The sequence below is a fragment of the Neoarius graeffei genome, chromosome 1 (assembly GCF_027579695.1).
Source record: "Neoarius graeffei isolate fNeoGra1 chromosome 1, fNeoGra1.pri, whole genome shotgun sequence".
In the NCBI taxonomy this organism is placed as follows: domain Eukaryota; kingdom Metazoa; phylum Chordata; class Actinopteri; order Siluriformes; family Ariidae; genus Neoarius; species Neoarius graeffei.
This window is the reverse complement of record NC_083569.1, coordinates 73,776,008-73,788,976: the sequence shown is the minus strand read 5'-3', so window position 1 is coordinate 73,788,976 and position 12,969 is coordinate 73,776,008. Positions and strand designations below refer to the sequence as shown.

The 12,969-nt window shown below is 42.3% G+C and overlaps 1 protein-coding gene across 8 annotated transcripts in view; it reads left to right on the top strand.

The window, feature by feature from the left end:
* kdm6ba (lysine (K)-specific demethylase 6B, a) overlaps nt 1–12,969 on the top strand; it is a 166,259-nt gene that overhangs the window by 142,567 nt on the left and 10,723 nt on the right. For all 8 annotated transcript variants that reach the window (XM_060924546.1, XM_060924502.1, XM_060924612.1 and 5 more), the window contains 7 exons: nt 8,392–8,470; nt 10,657–10,783; nt 10,971–11,063; nt 11,144–11,360; nt 11,541–11,783; nt 12,075–12,215; nt 12,369–12,896. In XM_060924546.1, the coding sequence (XP_060780529.1) occupies nt 10,662–10,783; nt 10,971–11,063; nt 11,144–11,360; nt 11,541–11,783; nt 12,075–12,215; nt 12,369–12,896 (1,344 nt within the window). In that variant the 5' untranslated portion in view covers nt 8,392–8,470; nt 10,657–10,661. The remainder of the gene's footprint in view (nt 1–8,391; nt 8,471–10,656; nt 10,784–10,970; nt 11,064–11,143; nt 11,361–11,540; nt 11,784–12,074; nt 12,216–12,368; nt 12,897–12,969) is intronic.

Sequence of the window (12,969 nt, the reverse complement as noted above, 5' to 3'; positions counted from 1 at the left end):
TATCTGTCTCTGTCTCTCTGTCTGTCTCTCTCTATCTGTCTGTGTCTCTGTCTGTCTCTCTCTCTCTTTGTGTCTCTGTCTGTCTGTCTCTCTATCTGTCTGTGTCTCTGTCTGTCTCTCTCTCTCTTTGTGTCTCTGTCTGTCTGTCTCTCTATCTGTATGTGTCTCTGTCTGTCTGTCTCTCTCTGTGTCTGTCTGTCTCTCTCTGTCTGTCTGTCTCTCTTTGTATCTCTTTGTATCTCTTTTTTTTTTTTTTAAGTGTACTGTTGTTGTTGTTGTTGTTTACAGTGATTTGATGATTATTAAAATGGCTCAAGCGCACTGAGAGTCTGTTGTTGTAGTAACAGTTCACAACACCGGAAGTTCCACGAGCTTTCATTTTAACCCCTCAGCTGATACAACTCAAGCTGAGTGGATTTAAACACTGAGATATGGATCACCATGTGACGGTGCTACGTCTCACTTCAGTGTGTTAGTTCATGTCACGCAATGGGTTAACAGGAGTGTGTGTTGTAGTTGAGATTGTTTAATGATTTTGAAGCCGGTTTGACCACGTGTCTGTGTGGGGGGCGGGATGGAGGACTGGCTCAGGAGAAGGGAAGGAGCTGCTTGGTCTTTGTGTGTGTGTGTGTGTGTGTGGGCAGGGCTAAAGCAGGAGGCGTGGAGCACACAGGCAATGTGGGCAGGCGCATGAAATGAATGGAGTGTGCCTGGGCAGCCTATTACGCACACAAAGCCCATGTCTGAAAGCACATCATTTGCATCATCCTACTACAACTACAACCGCCCAGCTGGGGATTTGGAGTTTTTTCAGCTCATGGTTTTGTGTAGGCTTCTTTTCTCAGAAGCTTCCTGTGTCTTTGGAAATTACTCCAAACGCACAAAATGGCCTGTTCGTAACTGTCAGCTTCATTTAGGTCACTATGTGGAGTGATGGTCATGTGGCTTGATCATTTAGAGCACGTCATAAACACTGCAGGTGTAAAACTGGGCTGGGGAAGTGGGAATATCCCTTTGAACACGGCTTTCTGATCAATCGGAGTGATCCACACCGAAACGAGGGGTTGTGTTTACTTTTCTTTGAAGTGGTGACGAGGTTCTGGATTGTAAAGTTAAGAGTAGGAGCAGCTGCTGAGAACTGCTGCTGCTTAGCTTTTCCCTCAGACAGGATGAATGTACAAATGAACTATCAGTTTGCTGTAACATGCTGTTGAGCGAGAGCGAGAATGTGTAGTTTCATTTGTGAACAAGAGTAATTTGAGGAAAGTCGGCATGATGAGGTTGGGATAGGCGATTTAATGAAAACATCATGAAATTTTATTTCGCAAAGTTCTAACAAAATGATGGAGCTGGATTATGAAATATTAGAAGATGAAAAGGAAGAAAAATGAACTCAACTTGGTATAAAAGTAGATCTATCCTCCAGTCTTGTAAGTAAAAATGAAGTTCTAGACGTGCTGGCGCTCAACATTAACACTACACTGAAAAATATATCATAATATTTCAGGAGAATATCCTATTATCATATTGTCCCACTGTGTGTTGATGGAATGGGAGTGTGTAGGATAAGTGTGTGTGTTGGTTGTCTTGGACAACTGATGAGTAAACGTTTGTGGGCTTGACCGTTTGATTAGTCAGCTCACCCTGATGCCTCCTTTTTATTGGGAGTGAGGAATTTAAATGGTGTGTTGGAGAAAGTGTTCACGATGAGTCATTAATCTCCTTCCTGCCCTCATAGAGGTTTATCTGTATCAAAATCAGAATATACTAAAGTAGATGTACTGCGAAATATGCTGGTGTGTGTTAGGCCTTTAACCTTAAACGTGTGGCTGTTTTTGGATTGCCTTTTCATGATAACCTTTATTATAAGTTCATATATTGCTTGCTTATGGTGATATTTCTGGTTAACTGAAAGTTGTAGTGATGATCAAGTAAACAGCATGTGTATGAACACGCACACATGACTCACATGCACGTAAGAAGAAACGATACTTTCACGCTGCCTTGGATTTTCCTGTGTCACCTTATTTGGCTTGTATTACCTCACTTTTTGGTAAAAATCCAACGGAGCGTGCACAAGAAACTGAGGGAGGAGCAGTGAAACTAGAGTAGGTGGGACTGGAAAGAGGGTGAGAGTGACGGAAATAAATAGTCCTGTTTCAGTGAAACAGTAAAGGAGCAGAAAGATCTCTGGGAGCAGTGTGTAAGACAGAGATGTGCTGGCGATTTGCGCAATAATCATGGGGGAGTCATCACAGAGGAGGGATTGTTTTCTAGTATTGCAAACATACATGCATAAACACATTCTCTCGAGCCTCCTCTTCTCTCCCAGTCTCTGTATCTCTGTTCGTTTTACAAGCAAGACTCTATACTTGATCAGTAACATGATTATGGTTGGTTGGAATGTTTCGAATTGCTCAGTGATGTCGCCGTCTTTCACCATTGTCCACGTATCTCTCCAACTTTGAGCGTCAGACTGCACTGCTTTGGCTTTAGCTGGCTACCATGGCAACCATTGCCATGGAGACAGAGCCCAAGGCCCAGCTTTCGTTCGTTATGTTTATTTTGTTCTTTTTTTTGGGGGGGGGTAACTGGTCTGTGCATCCGTTTTGTTTGTGCATCATGCAGTGATTTCTGGGAAATAAAGGGGTGCTGATGTAGGAGGGGGATTTTGGGGGGCTGATCATGTGAGGACACACGCTCTCGCACAGATGTTGAGCATCACTCTGTTCCAGGAAATGAGGCAGTCGACTTTTTAGAGTAATAGATTTCAATAACAAGTGTAAGCAACTGATCACAATGTTCCAATGGATGAAAAACATCACTCATTTTCTCTGAAAGTTCTCGACGTGAACTTGGTGAAACTTGCAGGCAGATGGTTTCACACACAGATGGTCACGAACGCCATTTTGCAGACTGTGTGCTAGACGTTCGCACATTGAGTCACCGCTCTATACATGTGCACACACACTTATCATGACACAGACTGTCTATTTGTGCGTAACATCTTTTGGTTCTTTGAACATTTTGTCTTTTAAGACTGAGTGTAATTACTCTGAGAGTTAACTGATTTGTAGTCGTTTCCTAGACTCTGTCATATCGGATATACTGTGGGCAACAGATAAAAGGAAACAAACTGGTGTCTGTTATGCTGTGATGGGTATTTTATTGGCATACTTTGGGTCCACTTGTTCCCTTAGAGAGAATGTGACTGCGAATCAATACAAAGTTAATCTGACTGATCACCTTTATCTTATGAGGAAACATTTCTATCTTGATGGGTGTGGTCTCTCCCATGATGAGTAGTTTAGTGTGAAAATGGCATAAATCATATGCTATGACCTTCAGAGTCACCAGATCTCAACCCAACTGAACATGTGCGGACGTTTTCAGATCCGTGTGTTAGATGGTGTTAGACTCTGTAACACCATCATCAAAGCAATAATCGAGGGAATATCTTTCGAAAGAACAGTGTTCATCCCTCCAGTACAGTTCCAGGGATATGTTCAGTAAATGTCAAGGCACGCTAAAGCTGTCCTGGCAGCTTGTGGTGTCCCAACACTTTACTCTGTTACTTTTTCCTTTAATATGTTCTGTTAAAACACTATCGGTTTTCATACGTTCATCCTTTTGAGTTTTGAGATCCAAAAGGGAAAATCATTCATCTGAAACACACACGCACGGCTTCTTTTCCACAGGATGTTAGTAAGTATGTTCCCCCTGCCCCTTTCGGCTGCCTCCCCCTTTTGGGAGGCCCACTTCCTGTTGCTGTGACGACAACTTCCTGTCTTATCAGACTCTCTCTGTCTTTGTTCTGCTTTTTGCCCATTGTCATCGTGATTCTCATTCATGAACTGCACTATTTCTTACGGTTACGTTCCCACAGGTTCTAACAATTAAAGATGAGAAAAGCACAACTATTTTTGGACATCGCATTTACTCGCATCTTTGAGTTTTGAAATGTCAGTAGTTTCTCGTTAAGACTTAAAAGCCATTTTTAATCTCTAAACATCTCTAGTGTAGATGTTTTTGTGTGAATGCAGTTAACTTTATGATTCATCCTGTTTGTGTCAATCATTCTGTTACCTCAGGTAATGGTATGACTAATTTTGTCTCCTCTCTTATCTGGTAGAGCGTTTACCACAACGATGGCCCTAAATATGGGCCATTTACGACTAACTGAGCCACACTGTTAAGAAAATAATCATGTTTTCCTAATTACAAGCTTCATATGTGCCAGGCCAGCATTTTCTAGATCAGAAAAAAGGTCAGCTGAGTTTTCATGCTGCTCAATTCGGTTATTGTATGAATGCATATAAACACATTTGAATGTATGTATGTTGCAGTTAATTTTTTCATTGTGAATAGTACATGACTGTTTTATTTACTTGCTGTATGTTTTTTTCCTGAGTCTATTCAGGAAAGAACAAGGGCAAAACAGTCATAGGAAGTTGGCTGAGGGTTTTTCAGTACACTTTATTCCACTTATACTGAATGTCTTCTGTTGTACTGGCATTCAGAGTACAGTCCAATAGATACCAGCTTAAAAAAAAAAAAAAAATAGTTCATCGCGTGTGTGTTCCAAGTTGAACCTCCTTTCCAGATCAGGATGTACACTCACTGTGTGTGGGTGTGTGGGCATGTGGGCTTGAAACACAGTGATGGCATCGTGATGATGCTCCAATTTGCATCACCAGCATGATAGGATGGACACACACGAAATATGGAAGAAAGGGAAATGCTTGTGTGTTTGATTTCTATCTGAGGCTCGTTACATAATAGTCAAATGTGGACATTCACCCACAAGCTTCTTTGACACAAGACCATACCTGTGCGCTTCTCTCTCTCTCTCTCTCTCTCATATCTTTCTTCATTTCTCCTTGCATCACTTTCCTATTTCATTGCATCCTACTGTGTTCTCTTAGGTTCTGTTATATTCATTTCTTTGTTAGTTTTCTCTCCACACTGACCTGATTAGTTCTCAAGATTAAATGCCTACTTAATTGTTGGCAACCATCATTTGGTACTAAGCCCCCAAAATATGAGTACAGAAACTTGAAACGTTTACAGTACTTTTACCATTAAAATGTATTCACTTCATTCATTGTACCAGTCCGTCAGGAAAGAGTCTTGACACAATAGCTCATCGAAAAGTCTTACACAGTTTGGGGCTTTAATATTTACCAAACCAAAACTGCACAACCAAAGCACACCATGGATAATTGTTTCTGAACTTTGTTACTCATCTCGCCCACGCAACCTGTTTTCTCTCTAAATTCTGGCTAAATGTTTTGGTTCAGGAATCCCCAATTTGGCACAACCATGAAAAAAAAACCCAAACTCTTTACCTCACATCCTGTTTGTATGATGCAAACAATATGCCAAAGCCAAGTTAGATGACACAATACTTTGAGAAATTCCCGACACTGTCACTTTCAGTGGTCGCCCCCAATCACCTGACCGTAAAAAGCATGAAAGCGTGTCATGGGCGGAGTCTTTTGGGGTAAACCCTGTCGTCTCCATTATCTGACTCACAGGGGGTTTCCCCGGTTACGCTTCAAACACATGCACGTACATACAATATTAAAAATGGTGTTTGATCGCAGAAGGCTCGTCTTGTCTGTTCTGTTTTTTGTCCGATTTGTCTGTCTGTCATGCCATCTGTTACGAGCGCATAGGTAAGTTATGACAACACTCAACTGGATGGAAGCGAAAACAGTATGTCAGTATTTCTTACTTTCGCTGTTGTGCTTTTAAAGATAATATGCCTAAGTGGAAATGATTCTGTGTAATGATTGAGTGATAAGAAAATGTGACTCGATTAGCATATAGAAGCTGCGATTTGGTTCTTTTGGTTCATCGGTATGAGGTGTCTGTGAGAAGCTGACTTTTCTGCATGTAAGCAGATTCTGGTCTAGTTTCAGACGTGAGTAAGCTGTGTGTAGTCTATTAATACCCTCTGACTAAATGGGACTCTAGTCACTCACTTCCTCTGGCTGTCTTTTGTGCATGTCTTTCTCTGTATTACTTAATCTATACACACACATGACATTAACCTAGAAACATGTACGTGTGCACACAACACGTTTACGTTTCTATTTTGCTCTTCCTCTCTTTGCCGAATCGCTCATGTGATAATTGGCTTTTGTACCACTACCCTTTTCTCTCAGGCCATATAACACAAGCACTGTCATAGTTTTGTGTGTGTGTGTGGATCCAGTCCCTTCATTTTGGGAGATATATAACATAAAAATATGATTATTATTATTTTTTAAATTTTATTTCGTTGCATGCTCTTGTAGTATATAGGGAATGCTACACTTTTTATATGAATAGCCTATAACACTGGAAATCTGTCCTTTGTTTAAAGCAGCTGTTTGTATTTTCAAAACCCTTAGTTGCCATGCAATTGTAATGAGGGGGGGTTTAAAAAACAAACAAAAAACAGACAAGCCTGTAGAGCTAATTTCTGGGCCAGAAAAAAAAAAAAATGTAAACAGAAGCCTGAAATAAAAGAAACCAGTCAGACCCATTGTATGACAATATTGTAAACCAGTTTTCTTTAAAAATTGTTGATGATATGATGATTGCAGGTCTAGAAAGGCTTTTTAATATTAGCAAGTGCATCTTTAACTTGGGGGATTTCTATCATGTTAAGTTTATTCGTCAACTGATTTGTTCTGAGAGGTGTATGGTGTAGATAGTCAACCACCAGTAACTTGAAAATGAAATGATCTCGTCTTTTCAATAATTTTAGCCAGCGGAATTTAGCAATATGACTTGCCAGCAGTCACAGCTATTCGCAGACACCTAGATGCTAAATTGAGAGAGAGAGAGAAATCGTGACTGTGTGCATGTTCCCTGAGCCTTGAAACCTAGACAACAGCTTGCTGTGAAATGGTAGCATTGAACAGCAACGTCACAATTATTTCTGTCTTTCCCAGATCCTAAAATATCACTGAGGATTAGAAATAGCACAGAACATACAGAACCATAGAGAATGGGAGGTAATGTGGGCAGTGCAGGCTCAAACCACGCGCGCGCACACACCCTCTGTCTCTGCTGAGCAATGATGTGTCATCTGTACACTTGCTGTGTGTGCGTGTGTGTCACCGCTATCTTAGACTAGAGCATGGTATAGTGTTGAATAAGAGTGCCTCATAGGTATAAATTGTTTTAATTTGCTCACGTTTGTGATTTGGTCATGTAGGAAGAGGCGTGTGGGTGTTTTGATATGAACGTGGCTGGTTCTCTCCCAGGACAGTGCTATAATTTCAGATGTTTAGACCATCTTTCGAGCATGTATTTCAGACTTTAATACACTCGGTCTATCCTGTTCAGTTCTGTTGTTTACTCATTCTACCCATCACATTCACTCACTCTCTCTCTCCCCTTTTTCTCACTCCCCTTCTTTCTCAAAACTATGAATGGCCTAATAAGATTAGCATTGGTGTATTTCATGTACACAAACAGTAGCAGAACATCACCACTAACACACAGTCAAAGCTCAGTAGAAGGCTATATGCTTGCGCGCGCGCTCTCTCTCTCACACACACACACACACACACACACACACACACACACACACACACACACACACCCCTCTGGCTAGGCTCTAAAAGCCCCTCTGCTTCTTCCTACCCCTTTTCTCTCTCGCTCGCTGTGCCAGGAGGCCCCAGGAAGGTTTATAATGACCTCAGTACACTCTTCCTATAGGTGAATTCCCTCTAGTCCATCTGTGCTCCACTCAGGCACTCGTGCGCGTGCGTGCACACACTCGCACACATTCGCGCGCGCACATACTTACTGCCCCCTACATGCTGCTTGCAGTAATAATACCGTTGAGACTTTCTTTGTTGTCAAGTGATTTGATAAACTGAGAATTTGACGATGGTTGACTAAAGATATACATTTTATGAATAAACATTTGAGTACTTGTATATTTTGAATTAGTGTTTCATAAAATAGCGTCGTTTAAAAAATATTTGTAGCCAGATGAGCCAGCTACAAAACGCTGTATCACTCTCTGGGACACTCTCACTGCTGTACATTTCTGATACACTGGTTTACACAAGAAAACGGTTTTGATGTGCATAAATAATTGAGAGGTTTTCTTACAATCCTGGCAGTTAAATAAATGGGTTGTATTTGTATAAATGTATAATGATTTATTTATTTATTTGATGGGGGGGGGGGGGACCAGTTCATCTCTGTCTCTCTTTTGGATGCATTTTCTCACTCGAGGCAATTTACCTCTTCCCTAACACTGACTAACAGCTTCATCAAAGGTCGATGAAGTGGGGTTTTTTCATGAATGTTGTTTCAGAGTTTTATATGATCTTCAAATCTGTTAATTTCTAAATTTGTGTGTGCTTTTGTTTCTTTCTGCAGCTCTCCAAACAGTTTGTGAGTGTTGGTGTGCGGCCCTCTCTCTGCTGGTGTGGAGGGCTTCACGCACACAGCTAGTGTGGTAAGTAACTGAAATCAACACGCAGATCAAAACATACAGTACTGTGCACAAGTCTTAAGGCCAATTTATGCTGACAACGCAGTCCTCGCAGATAGCGTCACAGATAGCGTCTGCGTAGCCCCCCCCCCTTCGCAGACGCTCTGCGCGCACCTCCCAAAAACTGTGACCACCGCAGAAGCCTCGCAGACAGCGCCGCAGACAAGAGGGCTCTGATTGGTCCACTCTACATCCACTGTACACGCACTTCCGCTTCCCTACTTTCCCGGTTTGGTTTGTTTTCACGACCGCCATTTTTAAAAACACGAGCGAAGATGGAGCAGCACGAAGAGCGGTTGATCGAGGAAGTGAGGAAGTACGTACATCTATACGACTCCAGTTCTAGTCATTATAAGTAACCGGAGGATAAACACTCCACTAACCACACCCACCAACTACTCCTAGCGACTTCGCGCCCCCTTGCGTTGTGCCAGTGAATAACATCGCGCACGCCTATTACTCCCCGCTCAACGATAAATTACAACTGTCTGCGAAAAGCTGTCTGCGAAAGCCTTGTCGCAAGAGCATGCAGAGGCCTTTAGGCACCCTATTTTTTTTGTGCATTCTTCTGCATTATCAAATCAGTCCAAAAACGCTTTAGATTTCCAAACAATAGTTTTCCAGCACGAAATGAATGTTACATAAAAATGTTTGTCAGTAAAGACAGCAGCATATTACATAAGGGACCGCCTTTCAGACAAAAACATAACATAAGAAGGCTGCTGGGTTTTGGTGCAAAATGAAGAAACAAGTGCAACAGTCAAAGTGTCCAGAAGAACTGTAGCTGATTTCTGTAAGATGCTCAGTAAAACATACCAGCTAATTTCCTTATAAAACTGCACTAATTGTACCCGAGATTTTTTTTTTTTTAAAAGCAAAGGGTCATTACATGAAATATTGACTTCATTTATCAGAATCAGAATCGGAATCAAGTTTATTGCCAAGTGCATTCTCAAATGCAAGGAATTTGCTTTGGTGGTTGGTGCTTGAACAGTCAAAACAGAAGAATTTAGCAAAGACGAGCAGTAGCTATATACAAAGAATAAGAAATAGAAGAATCTGAAATATCCAAATTTGAAAAGTGGACAAATTTAAGGGGTATGTGCATGAGTTGTTGAAGTCCAAGCTGTACAGTATGTCCGGAACATGCAAAGATGAGTCATATGATGAAGATGGAGAAGAGACATAAGTGTGTGTGAGAGGAAGAGAATGTGTGTAATGGGCTAAGTCAATAACCAAGCTGTACATAGTGAGCTGGAATGTGCAATGAAGGTTGGAAGAATGAAGATGTATGGCATGAACTTGAAATGTGCAAAATTGCAATTCAGAGACAAAGTGCATTAATGTCACAGATTGGAAGTGTGAGGTTCGAGTCAGTGGGGGACTGTGACCTTATTGATGAGGCCAGCTGCAGTAGGGGGAAAAGCTAGCCTTATGGCGTGAGGTTTTAGTTCTAATGGACCGCAATCTCCTACCAGAGGGGAGTGATTTTCGAAAAGTTTGTGACCGGGGTGAGAGGGGTCGGCCACAATCCTTTCTGCTCTCTTCAGCATCCTGGACCTGTACAGGTCCTGAAGAGACAGAAGGTTGCAGCCAGTTGTCCTCTCAGCAGAACGAATGATGCGCTGCAGCCTGCCCTTGTCCCTGTCCCTTATTACATTTAATTTAATTAATTATGAAGGCCTCATTGCTCTACAGCATTATTTTGCGCGTGCCTACTTTTTACACAGTACTGTATGTAGTCGTTATGTTTTTCCGTTTATGGAAGTTTTTAACGCTCATAAGGACATTAGTTAATAGGGGAGGAAACGAACTTGTGAGAGCTTAATTCTGTTCTATTCGGAGGCTGAGTAAGTAGAGTATGTTGTTTTTAATAAATTAGATTGGCTGTGATTGTTATTGGTTAGACCTGAATTGGGAAAGCAGTTTTCACTCAGATATTCCTGAATAATTAATTCTAGCATTAGTTAATAACAATACCAGTTTTATAATATTTTAGCTAAGATCTAAAATGATTACAAAATAATTTCTTTCTAGTTAATGGGCAATACGCATAAAAATACTAAGTTATAGGAGATTCTGTAATTGTACTTTTTAGGATTTTATAATTTTCCTGTGTATATAAAGAAATCATAATCGTTATGTTGCAGGCTGGATGCATCACACCGTGGAACAATTTGGCGTGCGCGGCTCACGGGACCCTTATTCTCTGGATGGACTCAACCGGGGACCATGGGCTCCCATGGGTGGTCCTGCCTGGCCTCCTCCTCCTTCCAGGTAGTTACACCTTTGTATCTCTTAATACCATGCACCTGCACATAGACAAGCCTGTGTTTGTCTTCAGGTTGACCCCATTTTTATTATATATATACTCAGTTTCTGAAAGGGAAATCCCCCCCAAATGCATAGTGTTTCAGAACATGCTGAGACTTGTTGCTGTTAGACATTCTGAATCTTCTTACAGGTGCTCACCTGGTGGTCAACCTCAGTTCCTCCCTCACGTCCCACCCAATCACATGACCGGACTAAATCATCCAAGTAAATTTTACAACAGTGGGTGAGTGTTTTAAGCACATACATGGTTACAATTTAGCCAGTGTTAAATAAAATCTTATACAAAGTTGTTTGTGTCCCCAGGCCCGTGGCACGTGGTGGGGAAAAGCTGGACCTATCTCAGGCCTTGTTGCCAGGGTTACACAGGGATGTCCGGGTGCCCTCAACCTCTCCCCGGTCATGGGATCCACTTGGTCAGCATTTTGAGCCATTGTCCAGTGATGATCACACCCGTCTCCACAACGGATACAATGCTGGACCACCTGCACACCTCACAGCCCGAGCCAACAAGCTGTTAAAAGTAAGAAAAGTATAATATTGCAGTGCTTTGCTGTTACTAATATATACACTGACTGCCTGTTTAGTGTGAGCTCATCACAGCTAATAGTTTTTGTTTGTTTTTGTTTGTTTTTTGGGGGGGGGTCTCAGCTTTGAGGATGGTATGGACATGAAAGTTTTAATATTGCCCTCTTTCTCCCAGTATGGTTCCCCTCCTTTGCAACATGGTTCTAGGCCCATGCCGCCAGTCCCTGATTCGTGGGAACAGTCTCATCAGCAGCAACAACCACCCAGGGGCCCTTATTCTCATGCTGGCCAGTTAAAGCGGCCAGCGCCTCCTCTGGGAGAGCACTCGGTCATCCAGCACACCCCTCTGTCCCTAAGCAGGCCTAATGAGGACTGTCCTAGCCCAAGCAAGAGGAAGAGGAGTTCTGACTTAGAACAGGTACGAAGTACTGTTGAAGTAGATCAATCAAAAAACTCATCAGTTGTCTAATAATAAAGCCAATCAGTTGCTTATTGGGGCTATCCCACTACCTACATGGTGTAAAACCCTTTAAATAAACACACTTTTATACATCAGAACCTTAAATATTTTGCTTACAGTTAGTATGTACAACTTTTTAGTTTTAGAACATGTAGTCCTCTATGAAGGATGTTTAACTTATTCTGGTAATGGGTACTATGTGTGATGCTTGTTTTAGTGTTTGAAATTTTCTGTTTGTCTTTTTTGTAGCGCATGATGGCCCAGTACTCAGGGTCAGTGGGAACTTCACTGCCCTTGCTGCAGCAGCCTCAGTCCCATTATCCCCCTCTGCAAAAGGGCTCAGCAACTTGGCCCCCAGTAGGACGCAAGACGGACCACAATGAGTTTCAGGTCAGTAAAATATTAAACAGAGTAAGATTCTGTATCCTGTGCACTTTATTTTGGCCTTTAGTTTCCCGATTAGCTGGACAGCACAATGTTAATTTGGTGTTGGATATGTCCATTCATCTAATATAGTCATTCGCCTCATTTGTCTGTTTACAGGACTTGCGCAAACAAGACATGGGTGACTGCAGTTACAAGCAGTTCCCATCCTCCAAACCTTCACCCATCTCTCCACCTCCCATCACTTCTGCCAGAAGCTATGAACAAGGCCGTGGTCCTCCGCACCAACCCCTTAAGTCTTCTCAATCACCACAGTCTCTGGAGTCCTCCTCTCACAATGTCCACCTCCACCAAACTACATTCCCCTTCCCAAACAAGTCTTCTGCTCAGACCCCAGGAGAGCACCAGGCCATTCCCACCCACAAAATGCATCCTTCTGGGGTGAGGTCTACTGGCAGCCAGGCACCCCGGCCACAACCTTCATTGTCCTTGGCTGATCGAGAATGCCCTGTCCCCACACCAGCACACCACACCGCCGTGCCTTACAGCCACCCCAAATTCCAGCCCCATCCAGGGCTGATTCCCACCACCAGCCCCTCTTCCAACAGCGGAACACAAGCCGCAGCACCTCAATGCAACCCTCCTAAGCCCTGGAGAAACCAGATCAAACATGATAACCAGGCCTCAGTGAGTGTACAATTCAGGAGAAAATTGAACATAACCAGGAACTATATATTTAATGTGCATGGACACTAATATC